The sequence below is a fragment of the Mustelus asterias genome, chromosome 3, assembly GCF_964213995.1.
Source record: "Mustelus asterias chromosome 3, sMusAst1.hap1.1, whole genome shotgun sequence".
NCBI classification, from domain to species: domain Eukaryota; kingdom Metazoa; phylum Chordata; class Chondrichthyes; order Carcharhiniformes; family Triakidae; genus Mustelus; species Mustelus asterias.
In genome coordinates, this window is record NC_135803.1 from 24,309,973 (window position 1) to 24,327,428 (window position 17,456).

The 17,456-nt window shown below is 44.7% G+C and overlaps 1 protein-coding gene across 1 annotated transcript in view; it reads left to right on the plus strand.

Annotated features, from left to right (window-relative positions):
* Nucleotides 1-12,846: 12,846 nt before the first annotated feature.
* Nucleotides 12,847-17,456, plus strand: part of mecom (MDS1 and EVI1 complex locus) — a 748,693-nt gene continuing 744,083 nt past the window's right edge. Inside the window, exon 1 of the mRNA XM_078206201.1 lies at nucleotides 12,847-13,072. Coding sequence (XP_078062327.1) covers nucleotides 13,036-13,072 — 37 coding nt within the window. The 5' untranslated portion in view covers nucleotides 12,847-13,035. The remainder of the gene's footprint in view (nucleotides 13,073-17,456) is intronic.

The window sequence follows — 17,456 nt, forward strand, 5'->3', positions numbered from 1 at the left end:
TTTTCACCCAGTCACAGTGAAGGGGCAGAGTTACCATTCCAAGTTAGAATGGTGAGTGGCTTGGAGGGGTAGTTGTAGCTGTTGATAGTCCGACATTTACTGTCTATAACCTTCTAGGTGGTAGCGATCACAGGTTTGGAAGGTGCTGCCTAAGGAGCTGTGGTGAGTTCCCGGTATATGCTGCTACCATTCCGTCGGTGGTGGAGGGAGTGAAGGTTGGAGGTGGTGGGTGGGGTAACAATCAAACGGATTGTTATCACCTGGATGGTGTTGAGCTTCTTGACTGTTGTTGGAGCTGCACTCATCCAGGCAAGTGGAGAGTATTTCATTAGAAACCTAACTTGTGCATTGTGGATGGTGGACAGGCTTTGGGGAGTCAGGAGGTGAGTTACTCGCTGCAGGATTCCTAGTCTCTGACCTGCTCTTGTAGCAAGAAGTCTCACAACAACAGGTTTATTTGGTAGCAAACGCCACTAGCTTTCGGAGCACTGCTCCTTCGTCAGATAAGTGGGAGAGCTGTTCACAAACAGGGCACATAAAGACACAAACTCAATTTACAGAATAATGATTGGAATGTGAGTCTTTACAGCTAATCAAGTCTTAAAGGTACAGACAATGTGAGTGGAGAGAGCATTTACTGACAAACTGACATTTCGCAGACAAAGGAGGGGCCATCGTCATACTGAACAGAACGGATTACTGCAAAGAAGTGTACCGACAACTGAATAACGAGGAACACTACAGACAGTTACTCACAGATTCGACCAAAGAACACACTCGTCAACACTCTGATCAAGATCTTCGATCCGGACCTTCAGAGCACCCTCCGTGCTCTCATCCCACCTACTCCCCGTGTTGGAGATCTCTACTGCCTCCCGAAGATACACAAGGCAAACACACCCAGCCGTCCCATCGTATCGGGCAATGGGACCCTGTGCGAGAAACTCTCCGGCTATGTCGAGGGCATCCTGAAACCCATTGTACAAAGAACCTCCAGCTTTTGTCACGACACTACGGACTTCCTACAGAAACTCAGCACACATGGAGCAGATGAACCAGGAGCACTCCTCATCACAATGGATGTCTCAGCACTCTACACCAGCATCCCCCACGATATTGGCATCGCTGCAACTGCCTCAGTACTCAACGCCGCCAACTGCCAGTTTCCAGATGCAATTTTACAACTCATCCGCTTCACCCTGGACCACAATGTCTTCACCTTCAACAACCAGTTCTTCATCCAGACACACGGAACAGCCATGGGGACCAAATTCGCACCTCAATATGCCAACATCTTCATGCACAGGTTGGAACAAGACTTCTTCACCGCACAGGACCTTCAACCGATGCTAGACACTAGATACATCGATGACATTTTCTTCCTTTGGACTCATGGTGAACAATCACTGAAACAACTATATGATGACATCAACAAGTTCCATCCCACCATCAGACTCACCATGGACTACTCTCCGGAATCGGTTGCATTTTTGGACACACGTATCTCCATTAAGGACAGTCACCTCAGCACCTCACTGTACCGCAAGCCCACGGATAACCTCACGATGCTCCACTCCTCCAGCTTCCACCCTAAACACATTAAAGAAGCCATCCCCTACGGACAAGCCGTCCATATACACAGGATCTGCCCAGATGAGGAGGATCACAACAGACACCTCCAGACGCTGAAAGATGCCCTCATAAGAACAGGATATGGCGCTTGACTCATCGATCGACAGTTCCGATGTGCCACAGCGAAAAACCGCACCGACCTCCTCAGAAGACAAACACGGGACACGGTGGACAGAGTACCCTTCATCATCCAGTACTTCCCCGGAGCGGAGAAGCTATGACATCTCCTCCGGAGCCTTCAACATGTCATTGATGAAGATGAACATCTCGCCAAGGCCATCCCCACACCCCCACTTCTTGCCTTCAAACAACCGCACAACCTCAAACAGACCATTGTCCGCAGCAAACTACCCAGCCTTCAGGAGAACAATGACCACGACACCACACAACCCTGCCGCAGCAAGACATGCCGGATCATCGACACAGATGCCATCATCTCACGTGAGAACACCATCCACCAGGTACATGGTATATACACTTACAACTTGGCCAACGTTGTCTACCTGATACGCTGCAGGAAAGGATGTCCCGAGGCATGGTACATTGGGGAAACCATGCAGACGCTCCGACAACGGATGAATGAACACCGCTCGACAATCACCAGGCAAGACTGTTCTCTTCCTGTTAGGGAACACTTCAGCGGTCACGGGCATTCGGCCTCTGATCTTCGGGTAAGTGTCCTCCAAGGCGGCCTTCACGACACACGACAGCGCAGAGTCGCTGAGCAGAAACTGATAGCCAAGTTCCGCACACATGAGGACGGCCTCAACCGGGATCTTGGGTTCATGTCACACTATCTGTAACCCCCACGACTTGCCTGGACTTGCAAAATCTCACTAACTGTCTTGTCTGGAGACAATACACATCTCTTTAACCTGTGCTTAATGCTCTCTCCACTGACATTGTCTGTACCTTTAAGACTCGCATTCCAATCATTATTCTGTAAATTGAGCTTGTGTCTTTATGTGCCCTGTTTGTGAACAGATCTCCCACTCACCTGACGAAGGAGCAGCGCTCCGAAAGCTAGTGGCGTTTGCTACCAAATAAACCAAATAAATAGACTTTAACCTGGTGTTGTGAGACTTCTTACAATATTGGCATGGCCAGGAGGTGGCGGTGGAGCGCCACCTTTAACAGCTTGCCTTCGGTCTCTGCTGCATTGAGTGTACTGTCGGTGGTGGGTTAGTCTAACATTATCTGCTTTCCTCCTTGTTTCATATATGCCCTGCCCTGTTATAATAAATAAGATTGTACGATCAACACAGGATGGAGATAAATTAGTTCCTAAAAGACGCAACAATATGCCGAATTAGGCATTAATACGTTTTAATATTATTTCACATTTGATTCTTAATATTGGTAACATTAACAAGACAGTCCAAAGATATGCAGGTTGGGTGGAGTGCCCTTGGTAAATGCGGGTATGTGGTGGCTAAGATGCTCTTTCGGCGCGTCACTGCAAACTCTAGGGGCCGAATGGCCTCCTTCTGCACTGGAGGGATTCAATAGAAGTCTGTGGAATTGTAGAAACGTGGTTAGGATTATTTCCTCGTGGTTAAATACATTTTAACAATGTGACTGTTTTTCCCATGTAAGTATCATTGTTTTATCCACTGAAGCGCCTTGAGACGCAGTAGATATGTGCCAGATAAGGCGCTACATAACTAATCATTTATTGTTGAGTGAGGGGTTTTGCGGGGTAGCGCAAAGGGACTTGTTTCAATTTCCCATTCGACACTCATTGAGGCCTTTGAGATCACCAAAACTGAATTCATCCGTGTGTCTCGGAGAGAGAGTTTGTGGATTCCTCTCTCGTTCTCCGTCTAACAAAATGCTGCCGGAGATCCATGGTTTAATTTTAATGAAGTAAGCATCTCAAAACACGTCCCAACTCTGACCTTTACATATTTATTCATCACAATTATTGTTTCCTTTTGCGAATCAGGACATTCTTCAGTAAATAAACGTCCCGCTTGATGAGTACTCCGGTTTTAATCCCCCCACATAACGTGGATTTAATTTAGATTCAAGTGAAACGAGTTCGATTTCCTGAATGGGTGAAGAGCAAAATGTAAGCTGCCTATTTTTTTTTGCCAATATCGCTGCAGACACCTGCCTCCAAAAATGTTGCAACAGAACAAACTTGGGTCTGTAATTTTCAATTGTTGATTTAATATTGTCATCAACAATATTTGTCCCCTCGATGGAATCATGTCGTTTCTATCCGTTTAAAAGTTGTGATTTCGAGCTGTTGTTTTAAGGTATAAACATTGGCGAAAGTTCTTTTGGAGGCCGGTGGTGGTGGACTAGCTATTCAGCGCCCGCGGTAAGTGCACTGGAAGCGATTTACCGGCTGGAGGCGCTGCCGACTCACTATCCGACTGGAGAGTTCCTCTTTGCTAAAGTCAGTGCAAGTTCTAGAAATGTTCGTGATGGGCAAAAATTAAAAAATGTGCTTCTCTCTTTCCACCCCCCCCCCCCCCCCCCCCAGACACACACTTGCTCAATTCAGCGTTGTACAATTTCCTTGGGTGTTATCCTGGCTGGACTGTGACCAGCCTCAGGTGAATAACCCAGAAGGAGCAACATTAAAAGAGGGGGAATTGGAATATTGAGGACATGGCCCGCTTGTTTTCCGGTACTTTTCACTTCACTTTCCACTCCTCACTAGTGATGGAGGAGGAAAGTTGCCTCTCAGAACCGGGAAAAAAAGAAAGTTATCCTAAAATTAAAATACAAACTCCCTTTTTTTAAAAATGTCTCTCTCTAGCCCAATCATTGGTCGATGCATTGCGCGACTAAAACAGTAAACATTGTGGACAGCCCTTTTCCATCGTTAATGATGAAGCTTGGCTTTGTTTACTGGGGTGGCGGTCCTGTGATCGTACTTGTGTGATGGGAGCACTAGCGAACGGTCCTGTTTATGATTTGAGAATTGTTTATTTTACATATTATACATATGAAAATGAATAAATACGATGAAGGGATGTAGTTGTGTAAATGAGGCTGCGGAAACGAGTGTCTCAGACAATATTTTGCGCTAAATGGTTTGGATTAGGCTAAACTGGTTCGGGTAAACTGGTTCAGTTGACTGGTGGCTTTTCTGCTGTACTTGTGAAGTAACACTGAAGGGGAAGACGAGGGTGTTTTGTCAGATTACACACCCGGTTCTATAACGCTGTAATTTTTCAAATTTAGTTTTAAAAGATCCAAAATTTTGAAATTTCAGTTTGGGGATTAGATACCTGGAGATTCACAACTTGACCAAATATCATCTTTCTAGTATAATGAAAATATAATTTTTAGAAATCGTTCTTGCGTGTAACTTTTTTTGTTCAAGGGACATGAGCGTCGCTGGCTGGCCGGCCAGCATTTATTACGCATCCCTAGTTGCCCCTGGAGGGCAGTTGAGAGTCAACCACATTGTTGGGACCCGAGAGTCACGTGTAGGCCAGACCAGGTAAGGACGGCAGATTTCCTTCCCAAAAGAACATTAGTGAAACAATTGTAGTTAGTTGTTTATCGAGGTTCGCTGTGATTTTATGTGTTGCCATTTGATTGGACCGACTGACGAGTCAACATATTGGAGTGTTAAAATAAATGGAAGTGTTTTAAAATAATATTGTCTGGTCTTAATTGTCTCAATGAGAAAAAAAGGAGTGTTATTCTAAGGGGAAGCGTCCAATAATGTTCTGATCTCTCTCTCTCTGCCTTGTGAAATCCGAAATAAAAACATAAAATGTTGGAGAAACTTAGCAGGTCTGGCAGCATCTGTGGGGAGAGAAACCGAGCTAACGTTTCGAGTGGTCGGGTCCAGTTTGACTTTTCGCCGTTAACTCTGTTTCTCACTCCACAGACGCTGCCCAGACCTGTTGGGTTTTTGAGCATTCTTTGTTTTTATTTCAGATTTCCATCATCCGCAGTATTTTTGTTTTTCTTTGGCAAAATGACGATCATTCTCAATGGTTTTTCTTTCTCGCTCACTCGGTGTTAGAAGTGATCCTGTCGCTAGGTCACAGACCAGAAGATTCTTGAATCAGTCCCTCGGCTGGGGTTGTTGGGAGGCGGGGAGGGGGGGGGGGGGGATGGGTTGGCATGATACGAATTGGTGGGTGAAGATAAACCATTCAATGTCCCCCACTCCCAATCGCTGTCCTGCTGGAAAGTCTGCCCACGGGGAAAGTTGGCATTGGGTTCTGCAGTACAAAAATGCCCAGCGCTCTTTGGTGAGAGTCAGGCATATTGGATGGTTACCTGGACCGGGTATTGAGAAGAATGTTTACCTGTGTGGAGGCGGTGGGTGACACCCCAGCGAGTGTCAACACCTCTCAAGAGCGGAGCCAAGGGGGACATCAGCAATAAATATTGGCAAGTTGAGTATGGAACTAGAGTTGTAGAAACTGATTTTCAATTGGCGTCACAGTTTGAGCCCAAGTGAGGTTTTTCCCCACAGCTAAGATTCTGGCCACTTGTCCCGATCTGGGTGCTTGTTCGGAACCCCTTTGATTAATTGGACATATCGAAAAACTTAACATTTCGCATCATACACGACTGAACAATAATTATTGTGGAGATGCCGGCGTTGGACTGGGTAAGCATCTCCACATCATGACTACCATCGACACCGCAAACTGCCGGTTCCAGGTGGAGATCGCGCATATCGACACAGACATTAAACTCTTACAATAATTATTGCACAGTCTTTCCCAAAGCGATGGTGACATTTCCTCATTGTGTTTTAGCTATTGGTTCCTATCCTCCCCCACCCCTCCCCGCCCCACCGCCACTCTGCTTCATGCCCTTTGTTGTCCTACTCTATATACCATTGCTGCATTTATTCATTACTCAATCGTTTCATTCCTACTCTGATTCATCCATTTACTTCCAATTACATTCTCGCTACATTTTATAATCTTTTTCCATAGTGCGATGGTTTAATTAAGTTTCCCCATCTTGTAATAGTCAATGCACCCCAAAGTTATGTCATTGGTTGTACAGCTCTTGGGGGGCTTCCTGGAGGAAGGAATGCACTTTACAAATGCAAGCTCTTTCTATCCCGATCTTTATTCCCTTCAATTCTTGGAGGATGGAAATCACATTTCTTTCCATTCATCAAAGGTGCTATCTTCAGGTGGAAGCAACTTTTGGCCCCACTCCCATATTCCAGTTTCAAGCGGCGCCCCCACTTCAACATCGCAAAAGCTGCTTCTTTGAAACATGCTTTCCCCTCAACCCTTAATAATCTATAAATTCAAAATTCATCCAAGACTTCCACTCTTCCAATAGGCCTTGTATACCCCTGGCAATGATAAAAGTCACTGCCTGATAAACAATCCCCCGCACTTCCAGCTGACTGCTGTTGTTAGCCTATCTTCACACTCAATACTGTTTGTTTTACCCTTTGGGGAATAGCTGACAACACCTCTATTTCATACTTCCCTTCTTCCTGCTGTTCTGTGAGCACAGCTATGATCAGTGTTACCCTTCTCCTTTCCCTCCAAAACTGCACATGCACCTAGCCTAAATGCACCCAGCTTGCATGGACATTAGGACTCACCGTTTCATAGCTCTCAATGCTTCCTTTTCCTAGGACCTCGAAACGTTGGGACTCTCAACCTCTTTCAATTCTTTATTATTTAATTTCCAGCCTTTTGAAAACCAACGCTTGACATCGGGATAAAGGTAGAGAAGTCTGAGGTCACGTACCAACCGACTCAAGAATAGCTTCTTCCCTGCTGCCATCAGACTTTTGAAGTTGATCTTTCTCTACACCCTAGCTATGACTGTAATACTACATTCTGCACTTTCTCCTTCCCTTCTCTCTTATGTACTCTATGAACGGTGTGCTTTGCCTGTATAGTGTGCAAGAAACAATACATTTCACTGTATCCCAATACATGTGACAATAATAAATCAAATATTTGATTCATCCAGATTCACTACCTGTCCTTTTCTGATCTTAACCATGTGCCGCTATTCTGCAGGGGAAACTTTGCCCAATTCACTGATACATTCAAAGTGGCGGGGGGAGGGGGAAATTGGCAGTGTTGGGGTCAGGCATATCTTCTCGCCCTTATTCAGGAGTCACAGAAGAAATCATAATCTAGATTCCCCGGGCTGAGGATTTGTATGAAGAGTGCCAGTAATTCCTACCATTGCTTTTTTTTGTTTTAGGTGTTTTGAGCAGGCCTATATCCTTCGCACACTTGCTTTCCATCACTTTCCATCTACAGCTGGCTTGAAACACTCACTCCCAATTGGGTCGATGGAGAGAGAAAATGCGAAAGACAATGATGACGGAGAGGTGTAAAGACGAGATTTATGCCAATTGGTTTTCCTCTGACCCTTTTCACTTATTTTTGCGTTTTAAGGTGTCTGAGGGGTAGATCCAAAGCTGGACCTGTGTCAGAGCACAGCATGCTCTACAGAAATCTAATTCTTCCTCCAACTCGGCACCAACCCATCTTATGCAACACCCCCAGTCTGGTCTCCACAATGAGAGCGACATTTTTCACTTCCTACAACAGCCACCACCTGAACTCTGACAAAAAGTGTCAGCCACACCCAAAACGTCAGCTCAATCCTCTATCTACAGATCCTTTCAAACCTGCTGAGATTTCCCAGCATTTTCTGTTTCGGTGCTTGTGTACAGTGTCCATCCCACGCCATCTGTAGGTATTTCTGTTGACGGGGCCCGTGTCCACTGTGAACTGAGTGACACCTATCCAAACTTTGGGCGTAATCTATTTAATAACTGGTCTGAAATCCATATCAGAGGAGAAAATGAAGAGTGCTTCTATCATGATACCACCCAGCAATCCAGTACTGTCCCCCCCGCCCCCAACTCTCATCCAGTCTATCTACCTCCCTCTAGATTTTCCCTTTCATTCTCTAATTTTCTATGTTTTTGCTCTCGTTCGTTTTTTTACCTTCACCCTCAGAAAGTTTGTTGTTTGATATGAGCTGGCCAAATAAAGGAGTGGGTGATGTTTGCAGTGATGTGTGCCTGTGTTTATCCTCTCTCTCTCTGGCGGAGTTAGCTTGCGTGCATTCGCACGCTAACCCTATAGAACAATGATAAATATCCCTCTTGATCAGTTGATTGATTACCGCTCTCAAAGGTCAGGCGGGCTTGCAGTAATTTCCTTTCGCCCGAGGCTTCCTTTTCACTTTTACTCCATCCGCGACAGCTCGACGTGTTCAAGAACTCTCCCCCCGCCCCCCCCCCCCACCTCCACCCCCCCCCCCCCCACCACCCTCACCCCCACCCCTCACTCCCCTCTCTCTCTTTTCTACAACCCACAAATAAATAATAAAAGCAACTGCCTCTTTTTTTAAAAAAAAAAGCAGAGAAAGCAGATGTTAAATTTTCCGCAGAAGCCCTCCAGTCCCGCGGTAAGATGCAAGACTCGGCCGCTGTGGAGCAAGGTAGAGCCGGCTGACTGGCAAACCTGAACACACTCGGCGTCTCCAGGGGTCTCCAACGGCATGTTCTCCCTTGGACAGGATTTGGATTTGCTGGACAAGCTATTAATTTACCCCGACCAACCAGGGCCCTGAACCCAATTAATTTCTAATAATTACAGCCCACGGGGCTATACATATCTCTCTGCTACTCTCCACTTCTGCCATGGAATGCCACCGAGGTCGGCATATAATAAGTGTATATTTTAAAGTGTTATTAAGAGCAGTGAGTTATGGCAATGGAGGCAAAAAAAAGGTTTCCATTTAGACTAATTGAGCCTGGTGCTGTTAGATTCAGCCCAGAGGAGGAGGGGGGAATTGGTTAATGGCCATTCGCTGGTTTTGCTCAGTTTAATTTTTAAACAGCTCGCTTTAAATCAGAGCTTGAATAAACAGTATATAATTGCATTACAGTGATTAAATTAATCTACTGGTAGTTAAGAGAATCTTGATTTTTCTATTGTGCCCGTTCTCCTGGAGTTCAATAAGCATGATGTAAAAGTTCAGTGAACAGGGACAATGGCAGAGAGTGACTGCGAATAACTCGTCCAACAAACACGTAATTGTTTGACAATATGTGGAAGCAAAAAAAAACCCCGTGCCCTCTAAAACGGAATTGTGCATTTAAATCGGGTGAAAATCATTGCCTTCGCGGTAAATGGTCATTCTCGCAGTCGGTTTTGGCACGGTTGATGTACACAGTTTGGCGGCGGCCGGCCGGCGGGCGGGCGGCGTGGGGGGGGGGGGCGGGGGGGAGAGGGGGGACAGTTCACCGAGTGAAAAGCTCATTCAATATTTGTTAGGAATTTCATTCCAATGTCATTTACACAGAAGTGCAGGAACAGGAGGGGACATCAAAATAAGTCAAAACGACGGGCAAAGGGGGAATTCGAACTCTCTCACAAACTTGGCCGCCCAGTTTACGAGGATAACCACACACATATAAAAAAATACTAATTCATTATTGATATCATAACCAATATTGAGATCAGGAGCGCGCAGTCCAATTTATACAATTAATCAAAAGGAAGGGGGGGGGGGGGAGGCTGATCTTTTAAACGGACCCACGTCGCCAATTTAATTGTAATAAAAAGTCTTGTGATAATTAGAATAGGCTGGCGGTGAGCGATAATATGGTGCTTGGAGGTCCCTATCACTGATCACCCATTGTCCTGATGATTCGATACAGGAGATCATCCTCTGTATCTGATGGGTACATCTCCCCGATTCTAATTGTCCCATCACGGTGTAAACCAATAATACAGCCGTTTTCAGACAAGATTTTTTTAACATCTAAACATCCCCTATCTTTTATTTGGAATGTTCTTTAAAAAAAACCAGCGACCTTGTTATAATCTGGATTTTAACCTAGCCATGATCTCTCTGGTAATCCCAATTTCAGAGACTAATTATGTGTAACATTCGGATATTATCTCCTCCCCCCCCCCGCAACGAATTTGTGATCCTCACGTGTGTTTCTGGAGTTTACATTACGCAAAGCAATGTTAGTGTTCTATTTTTAATTTAAACACCTAATGATAATCCAACCCAGTAACAAGTGAAACTGTTCCAGACTCGTGGAATCGAAGTTGTAAACTGGAATAGAAAACGCAGGACCAATGGAATGCCGTGAGGATGTTTTGTAGATTAATAAAAGGGGTCATTGATATTTTTGACACTATTAATCCCGCATTGATCCATTAGTGTGTGTGTGTGTGTGCGTGCAGATGTCCCTCTGTCTCTCCCCGAGTGGCTCCCCAGCTGCAGAATCTGTGAAGGGGGATCTGTTACAAATTCTGTTGCAACGACTGGTTGATGCGTTGAAATTCAAAGTCACTTCCACGGGAGGTTTTGCATGTATCATATCCTCGCGGTATATCAGAGCTTCCAACACCACCACCTGAGCTGTGAGAACGGAGGTGGGGGAAAGTCCCCGCTATCATGCTGACTTTACCTAAACTGACCTGGTAGCTATTAAGCAACCCCCACCCCCTTCCCCCTCCTATTTTCTTTTTACCTTCTGTAATCGCAGGCTGCTTCAGGTATTTGCAATGCATGGGGGGCAAACCAAGGAGTGGGTAATATCGCTACAGACCGCATCTGGCCGGGCCGCAAACTCTGGCTGCGAAATAAAAAGCAAGGGAGATTGACTGAAAGCTTTCGTTTTAACGAAAGTAGCGAAATTCCACCTTTGCCGCACAGACCGCCGCAGAACGGAAAGATTAATGTGCTGGCAACACGAACGCTTCAAGCTAATTGAAAGTTTCGATTTCTTTGTTTCAAAATATTTATCATATTATCAATATTAGAAATATTAACAGCAGTCAGCGGCATCACTCACAGACAGCCAGCTACAAGCGAGCGAAATAGGGTTATCAAATTGGCTGGAAAAACATAGCCAGGGAAACTTTATATAAAATAAAAAAACTTTATTTGAGGGAGTGGGGGGTGGGGTAACATTCCTCACACAGGGGCTTGTGTGTGTTGTCTCGTGTGAGAGCGTGTGTGTGTGTGTGTTTAGGCTGGTCACTGGTTGCAGGGCGCAAATCCTGGCCATTATTACCGCTAATAACAGCCTAATCAATCAAAGTGGCCGGCGGGAGATGGAATCTAGGGCCTTACAAGAGACTGAAATGATCATATTTATTCACAGTCTATTCAAAACGTACACCTACCGAAGATTTCGACCAGCCGCCTGCATCCTGCAGACTAATTAACGTGTGGGTTTGAAGCACTATATCGATACGCTGACTTTTAGTGCTTTATATATATATATATATATATCACCGTACAGGGAGCGGGAGCAAATCCACTCCAATCACTTGAAGCTGATGTGTGCAGTAACATGTGGCGTAAAGAGCGGGCTATGCCATTGATTAGGGGGAAAAATGAAATCTCCAGAACACACACAAACCTCGTAATGATGCCTCTTTAAGTCCATTTCTCGCAAAAATTTAATTTATTTGAGGTGGGGGCGGGCTGCTTAAATGACATTGAGACATGCTACCGATCGAGTATTATACGTAGAAATCCGGATAGATGCAAACAATTTCTGCATTTATACCCACACTGCTAAAATATTATACCCACACTGTAAATATTATACCCAGTGTTAAAATATTAATACCACACTTTAAATATTATACCCACACTGTTTAAATATTATACCCACTGTGTTAAAATATTAATACCACACTTAAAATAGTATACCCACACTATTAAATATTATACCCAAACTTAAAATATTATACCCGCACTTGAAATATTATACCCACACTGATAAAATATTATACCCACACTTTAAATACTATACTCACAGTTTAAATACTATACCCACACTGTTAGAATATTAATACCACACTATTAAATATTATACCCACACTTAAAATACTGTACCTACACTGTAAATAGTGTACCCACACTGTAAATATTATACCCACACTGTTTAAATATTATACCCACACTGTTAAAATTGCGAGTGAGCAGAGGAGAACACAGCGCCCTGTCTCAAATCCCATTACGAGTTCAGATTTTATTAAATGGACCAATAGACTGGGTTTACACGCCTAATTGTTGGATTGTTGTGAATATACTTGTTGTGGTTTGTCAGTGGGGCAGTGGCGGGTCTGTGGACAATCCTCGGGATAAAGGGTGCCGGAGGTCCCAATCGGCGGGGCTTAGCTTTTTTTCTTGACACATTCTGACACAATCTCGCTTAAAGTGATCAATCGCTTCAAACTTTTTGGCGGCGCGGCAGCAAGGCAGTGCGCATGTGCGAAGGTGTCTAAACTGACAATGCGGGAGAGATAGCGAGTCCGGATTGAGAAAAGGAGAGAGAGAGAGTGAGAGAGAGAGAGAGAAAGGGAGAGAGAGAAAGAGAGAGAGAAAGAAAGACATCAGAGAATCTCAGAATCCCCACCAGCGCTGGACGCAGCTACCATGAGATCCAAAGGGAGGGCTCGCAAACTGGCCACAAGTAGGTGCAACATCCCATTTCTCTGCCATTTTGTGTGACTTTGTGTGTCTGTTCGGTGTTGTGGGAGGGGGGGCGGGGGGGGTCCCATCCACACACACAGAAGAGAAAGCTGCTTAAACCGATCTCACCCTCCGTCCCAAGGCTGAACACAAAATCTGTTCAATCCCATCCCGAGTCAGCTACCGGAATGGGATTGGCAGATCTCTCTCTTTCCCACTCTCACCCCCCCCCCCCCCCGCCCCCCGCTTTTGGCTACACCAGCAACATCCGAGGGGGCTTTTTGCCTACAGCTCTTACGGGCAAGGCTGTCTGTGTGTGTGTCTATGGGGGGGGGGGGGGGGGGAGTGGGGGGGTTGGTGCGGGGGAGGGGGTGGGGGTGAGGGGTGTTGGATTGGTTTCCTGGTCCTATTCTGCCACTGGAGTTTTTTTTGCAAAGTTAAAAGGCGAGACACAGAGAGAGAGAGAGAGGAGATGGGAAGTTTAAGAAGCAGTTTTTTCCCTCTTGATGTGCCTGTGTTCGCTCCTCGCAAACAGTGGGCGCTGTTGTCCAGCTGCGAGGCACCTTCTGAAACTTTATTAAACAAGGTCTGCAAGCAGAATTGCGACTTGGACAGTGTAAAAGCAGGTGAATGTGTCAGAGATGACGGGACCAGAGTAACAGCAGCTTCCAGGCTCCACTGGCGATTTAGGTGACTGGGCAATGAGGGGGGCCTAACTTTGGCCCCTGTCTGTGTGTGTGTGTGCGCGGATGCTAAAACCGGACCCCCTATCTTTACAATCCCACCTCCCGTTACAAATCCGCCATGATATCGCGAACAGGCTCCCTGTCGCCGTGTGACTGGTGAATTTGAGATTTCAATGTCATCTCTCTACTTTCCAACCGTGTCCGCTCGTTTTAGGCCATTCTCTGGTGATATTTGCTGCTGTGTGTATGTTTTCACCAACCAGGAAATGATTTCCATTCTTTATATTCTTAAAAAACAAAAATGACCCCTCTTCTTCCATAAGCCAAAGGAACGGATGAAAGTTGGTCAAAGGAAGGGGGTTAAAAAAAGAGGTGTTTGGGGAGTTTTCTGCAAGATATTTTCTTGCAAAAGAATTCAGCAATTTCCAAACAGTCGGAGGGTAAATAATACACGCTGCTGGTGTAACCCCTCGGGGAGGGTGGGTGTCTGGTGAGTGGGTGGGTGGGTGGGGGTATGTTTTATATACGGAACAATAACATGTAAGGTGTAAACATGCCGAGAGGGTGCTGCAACAGTTGACAGTTTAAATATATGTATTGAAAAATCTACCCGCGTGATTTGAATGCTTAGCTTCGCTCTCATTATTGTCCGAATTAGATACCTTGCGATTGACAAAAGAAAAACCCACGCACACACACATTGTCTTTTCCACCTCCCTGACCCACTAACAGGCTGTGAGTCAACTTTACAGTCAACTAGTAACTAGAAAACAGCACTTTGCAATGGCCGCATTCATAGTTTATCACCTCCTGTTACAGAGAACTTCGCGCTGTAAGGCGATTTAATAAATACTTTTTTGTTGTTTATGATACTCGGTAAGTGTTATGTAAGGACCAGGCTGAATTCCTGCAACCGCCGTCCTCTTTCTCAAACCCCAGAGCCTCACTCTTTCCAGAGTGCTTTTTTAAAATCAGCTTTCCTTTAAACCAGCTCCTTCATCCTTCTTTTAATACCCCGAACATTAATTGGGTCTGTTTGCAGTTTGTGACCATGTTCAAATGCGGCTAATGCTTCACTCCTTTGCTATCTTCTAGAACGCTAAGTGCGAATCAATCTCCCGTGTAACTGACAACAGGTCATTAAACCCAAGTTTATTTCTAAATGTTATTTTTCAGTGATAATTGCTGAGTTCTTAACAAATCAAGCCATGTTTTGGCTCTCACCCTGTGTCGGCAGACTTCACACACACACAAGCACACCTTTACTGAAGGTTATTCAAATTAATAAATGGATTACCGTGTCACACTGAGCAAATATGCAGTAACTTCACATAGGTGTATGTAGGATGCAAAAGCAATTGATTCACCGGTTCGCAGCGACTTGTAGTGGGACTTTTGCTGTCATTATCTGAAGGGACCAAGGGGGTGAATTCAAAAACACGGCGTTCCTCACGGCACGGTATCAATTTACAGCCTCTGAAATGACTTCCCATTTCTTTTCTTTAAGCCCGATTTTGGGGTTGGTGTAGCACATGCCAACACGCAGTTCGAAAAGGCTTCTTCGAATAGAATCCCAATTGAAACACTGGCAAAACTTCCCCAATGCTGTCATGTGTTTGAGAGAATCCGGCGGTAGAGATTTTTTTTTGCGTGTAGTATCTGCCGAGAGGAAAGCTGAGGGAAAGAGGGGTTCAGTACAGATTCTAATGTAAGAGTGGAAAACTAAAAACAGCGGTGAATATCGCCTTGAGCCTGCAGGCTAAGGGAGAAAAGGGGCGAGCGCTTCAGATCAGATGGGGTTTTTTTTGCATTTTAATTCTCTCCACTGGAATACAGAAATATTTATAAATCAGTACGAGTAAGTTGACCATGGCTAGCGGTGAAATCAAAGCTGCTTAAAAGTATATTTTAATGTTGCATCGCGGTGTTTATTTTCTGGGGTAGTGTTAGCATACTTCAGTACCTGGCAATGGATATTGGATATAGCGAATATCCCAGAGAGATATATATGCACAAACACACACACACACACACACTGCTCGGCTTTGCAATTCTTCCATAACATTATCCGACATTTGGACTGAGCACCAAACAAGTTTCGCCCTATGACTTACACAAACACTTTTTAAAAATGATATTAGATGTCAGCTAATTTTTGATGTTATTCTCTGATGGATAGCTTGTCCCAGGCCTCTAGTTATGCCTGAAGCCTGTTTTTTGATTTGATTTGATTTATTATTGTCACATGTATTAGTTAGTATACAGTGAAAAGTATTGTTTCTTGCGCGCTATACAGGCAAAGCATACCGTTCATAGAGAAAGAGAGGGTATAGAATGTAGTGTTACAGTCATAGCTAGGGTGTGGAGAAAGATCAACTTAATATAAGGTAGGTTCGTTCAAAAGTCTGATGGCAGCAAGAAAATTATCTCTCGCTGTAATTTTTTTTTCGGGACGGGGTGTGTGGTTTTTACACAATCACCAGTGGGGCAGGAATATATTTTCAACCAGTACCGTTTTTTTTTAACGGAGCTTTAAACTCAAAACTATGAAGTGTTTCCGAACCAGCTTCTCGGTTTCATTATTTAAAACTCAGGCGCATTAGTCAATCAGGCAAAGCCTGTAATGGGAGATTCATTGTAAAACTTCAAGGTGAACTCGAGAATGGGAGTATCAAAGTGTTGAAACTTTCTTACTCTTGGGTGTCCTACAGCTGGGTTTGACTGCGGGCAGCTAAAGACGGGAGCCGCCCGCAAATTTTTATTTTCATGGTCGGTCATTTTCAAAATGCAACTCTGGAGGTGATAGTGAACACAGGGCCGCTTCCGATTGCTTTGCACACAAACTCACATCTCCAGTTAGTTTTAGTAGCTGAATCTTTCCGTGCAGCGTCTCCGTTTCAAACAAGGCTGACGATGAAGTTTTGGGATTTTTTTTGTTGCTTAGATACCTCAGAAGATTCTCAAAGCGTTCAAACTTCCCTCTACTCATCAGATTCATTTTGAGAACAGGTCCCTCGGGGAAGATGTGTTTTTTATTCGTGCGGATATTACCCACTCCTTGGCTTGTTCTCTCGGTTTGATATCTAACTCTCCTTTTCTCACTCTGAGAACTGTTTCCCTATGTTTGTACCTCAATTCTCCCTTCTTTCCTGTCTCTAAGAACGGTTTCCCTATGTGCTTCCCTCAATAATCTGTTTCTCTCCCTCTTTTTTCTCACTCTGAGAACTGTTTCCCTATGTGTGCCCTTTAATTATCTTTCTCTCTCTTTTCTTACTCTAAGGACTATTTCCCTATATTTATCTCTGAATAATTTGTTTCTCTCCCTCGTTCTCTTTTCCACTCTGAGAACGGTTTCTCTGTGTGTCCCTCAATTATCTCTCTCTCTCTTCTCACTCCAAGGACTGTTTCCCTACGTGTGTATCTCAGTAATCTGTTTCTCTCCCTCTCCCTCTTTTCTCACTCTCAGAACTGTTTCCCCATGTTTGTCCGTCAATTATCTTTCTTTCTCCCTCTTTCTCTTCTCACTCTAAGGATTGTTTCCCTATGTGTGTACCTCAGTCATCTGTTTTTCTTACTCTCTCTTCTCACTTTCAGAACTGTTTCCCCATGTTTGTCCCTCAATTATCTGTGTGTGTCTCCCTGGCTGTTGAGTGTTAGGTCACTTTCAGTCATTGAGCTGCAGGCGATGAGTTGATATCA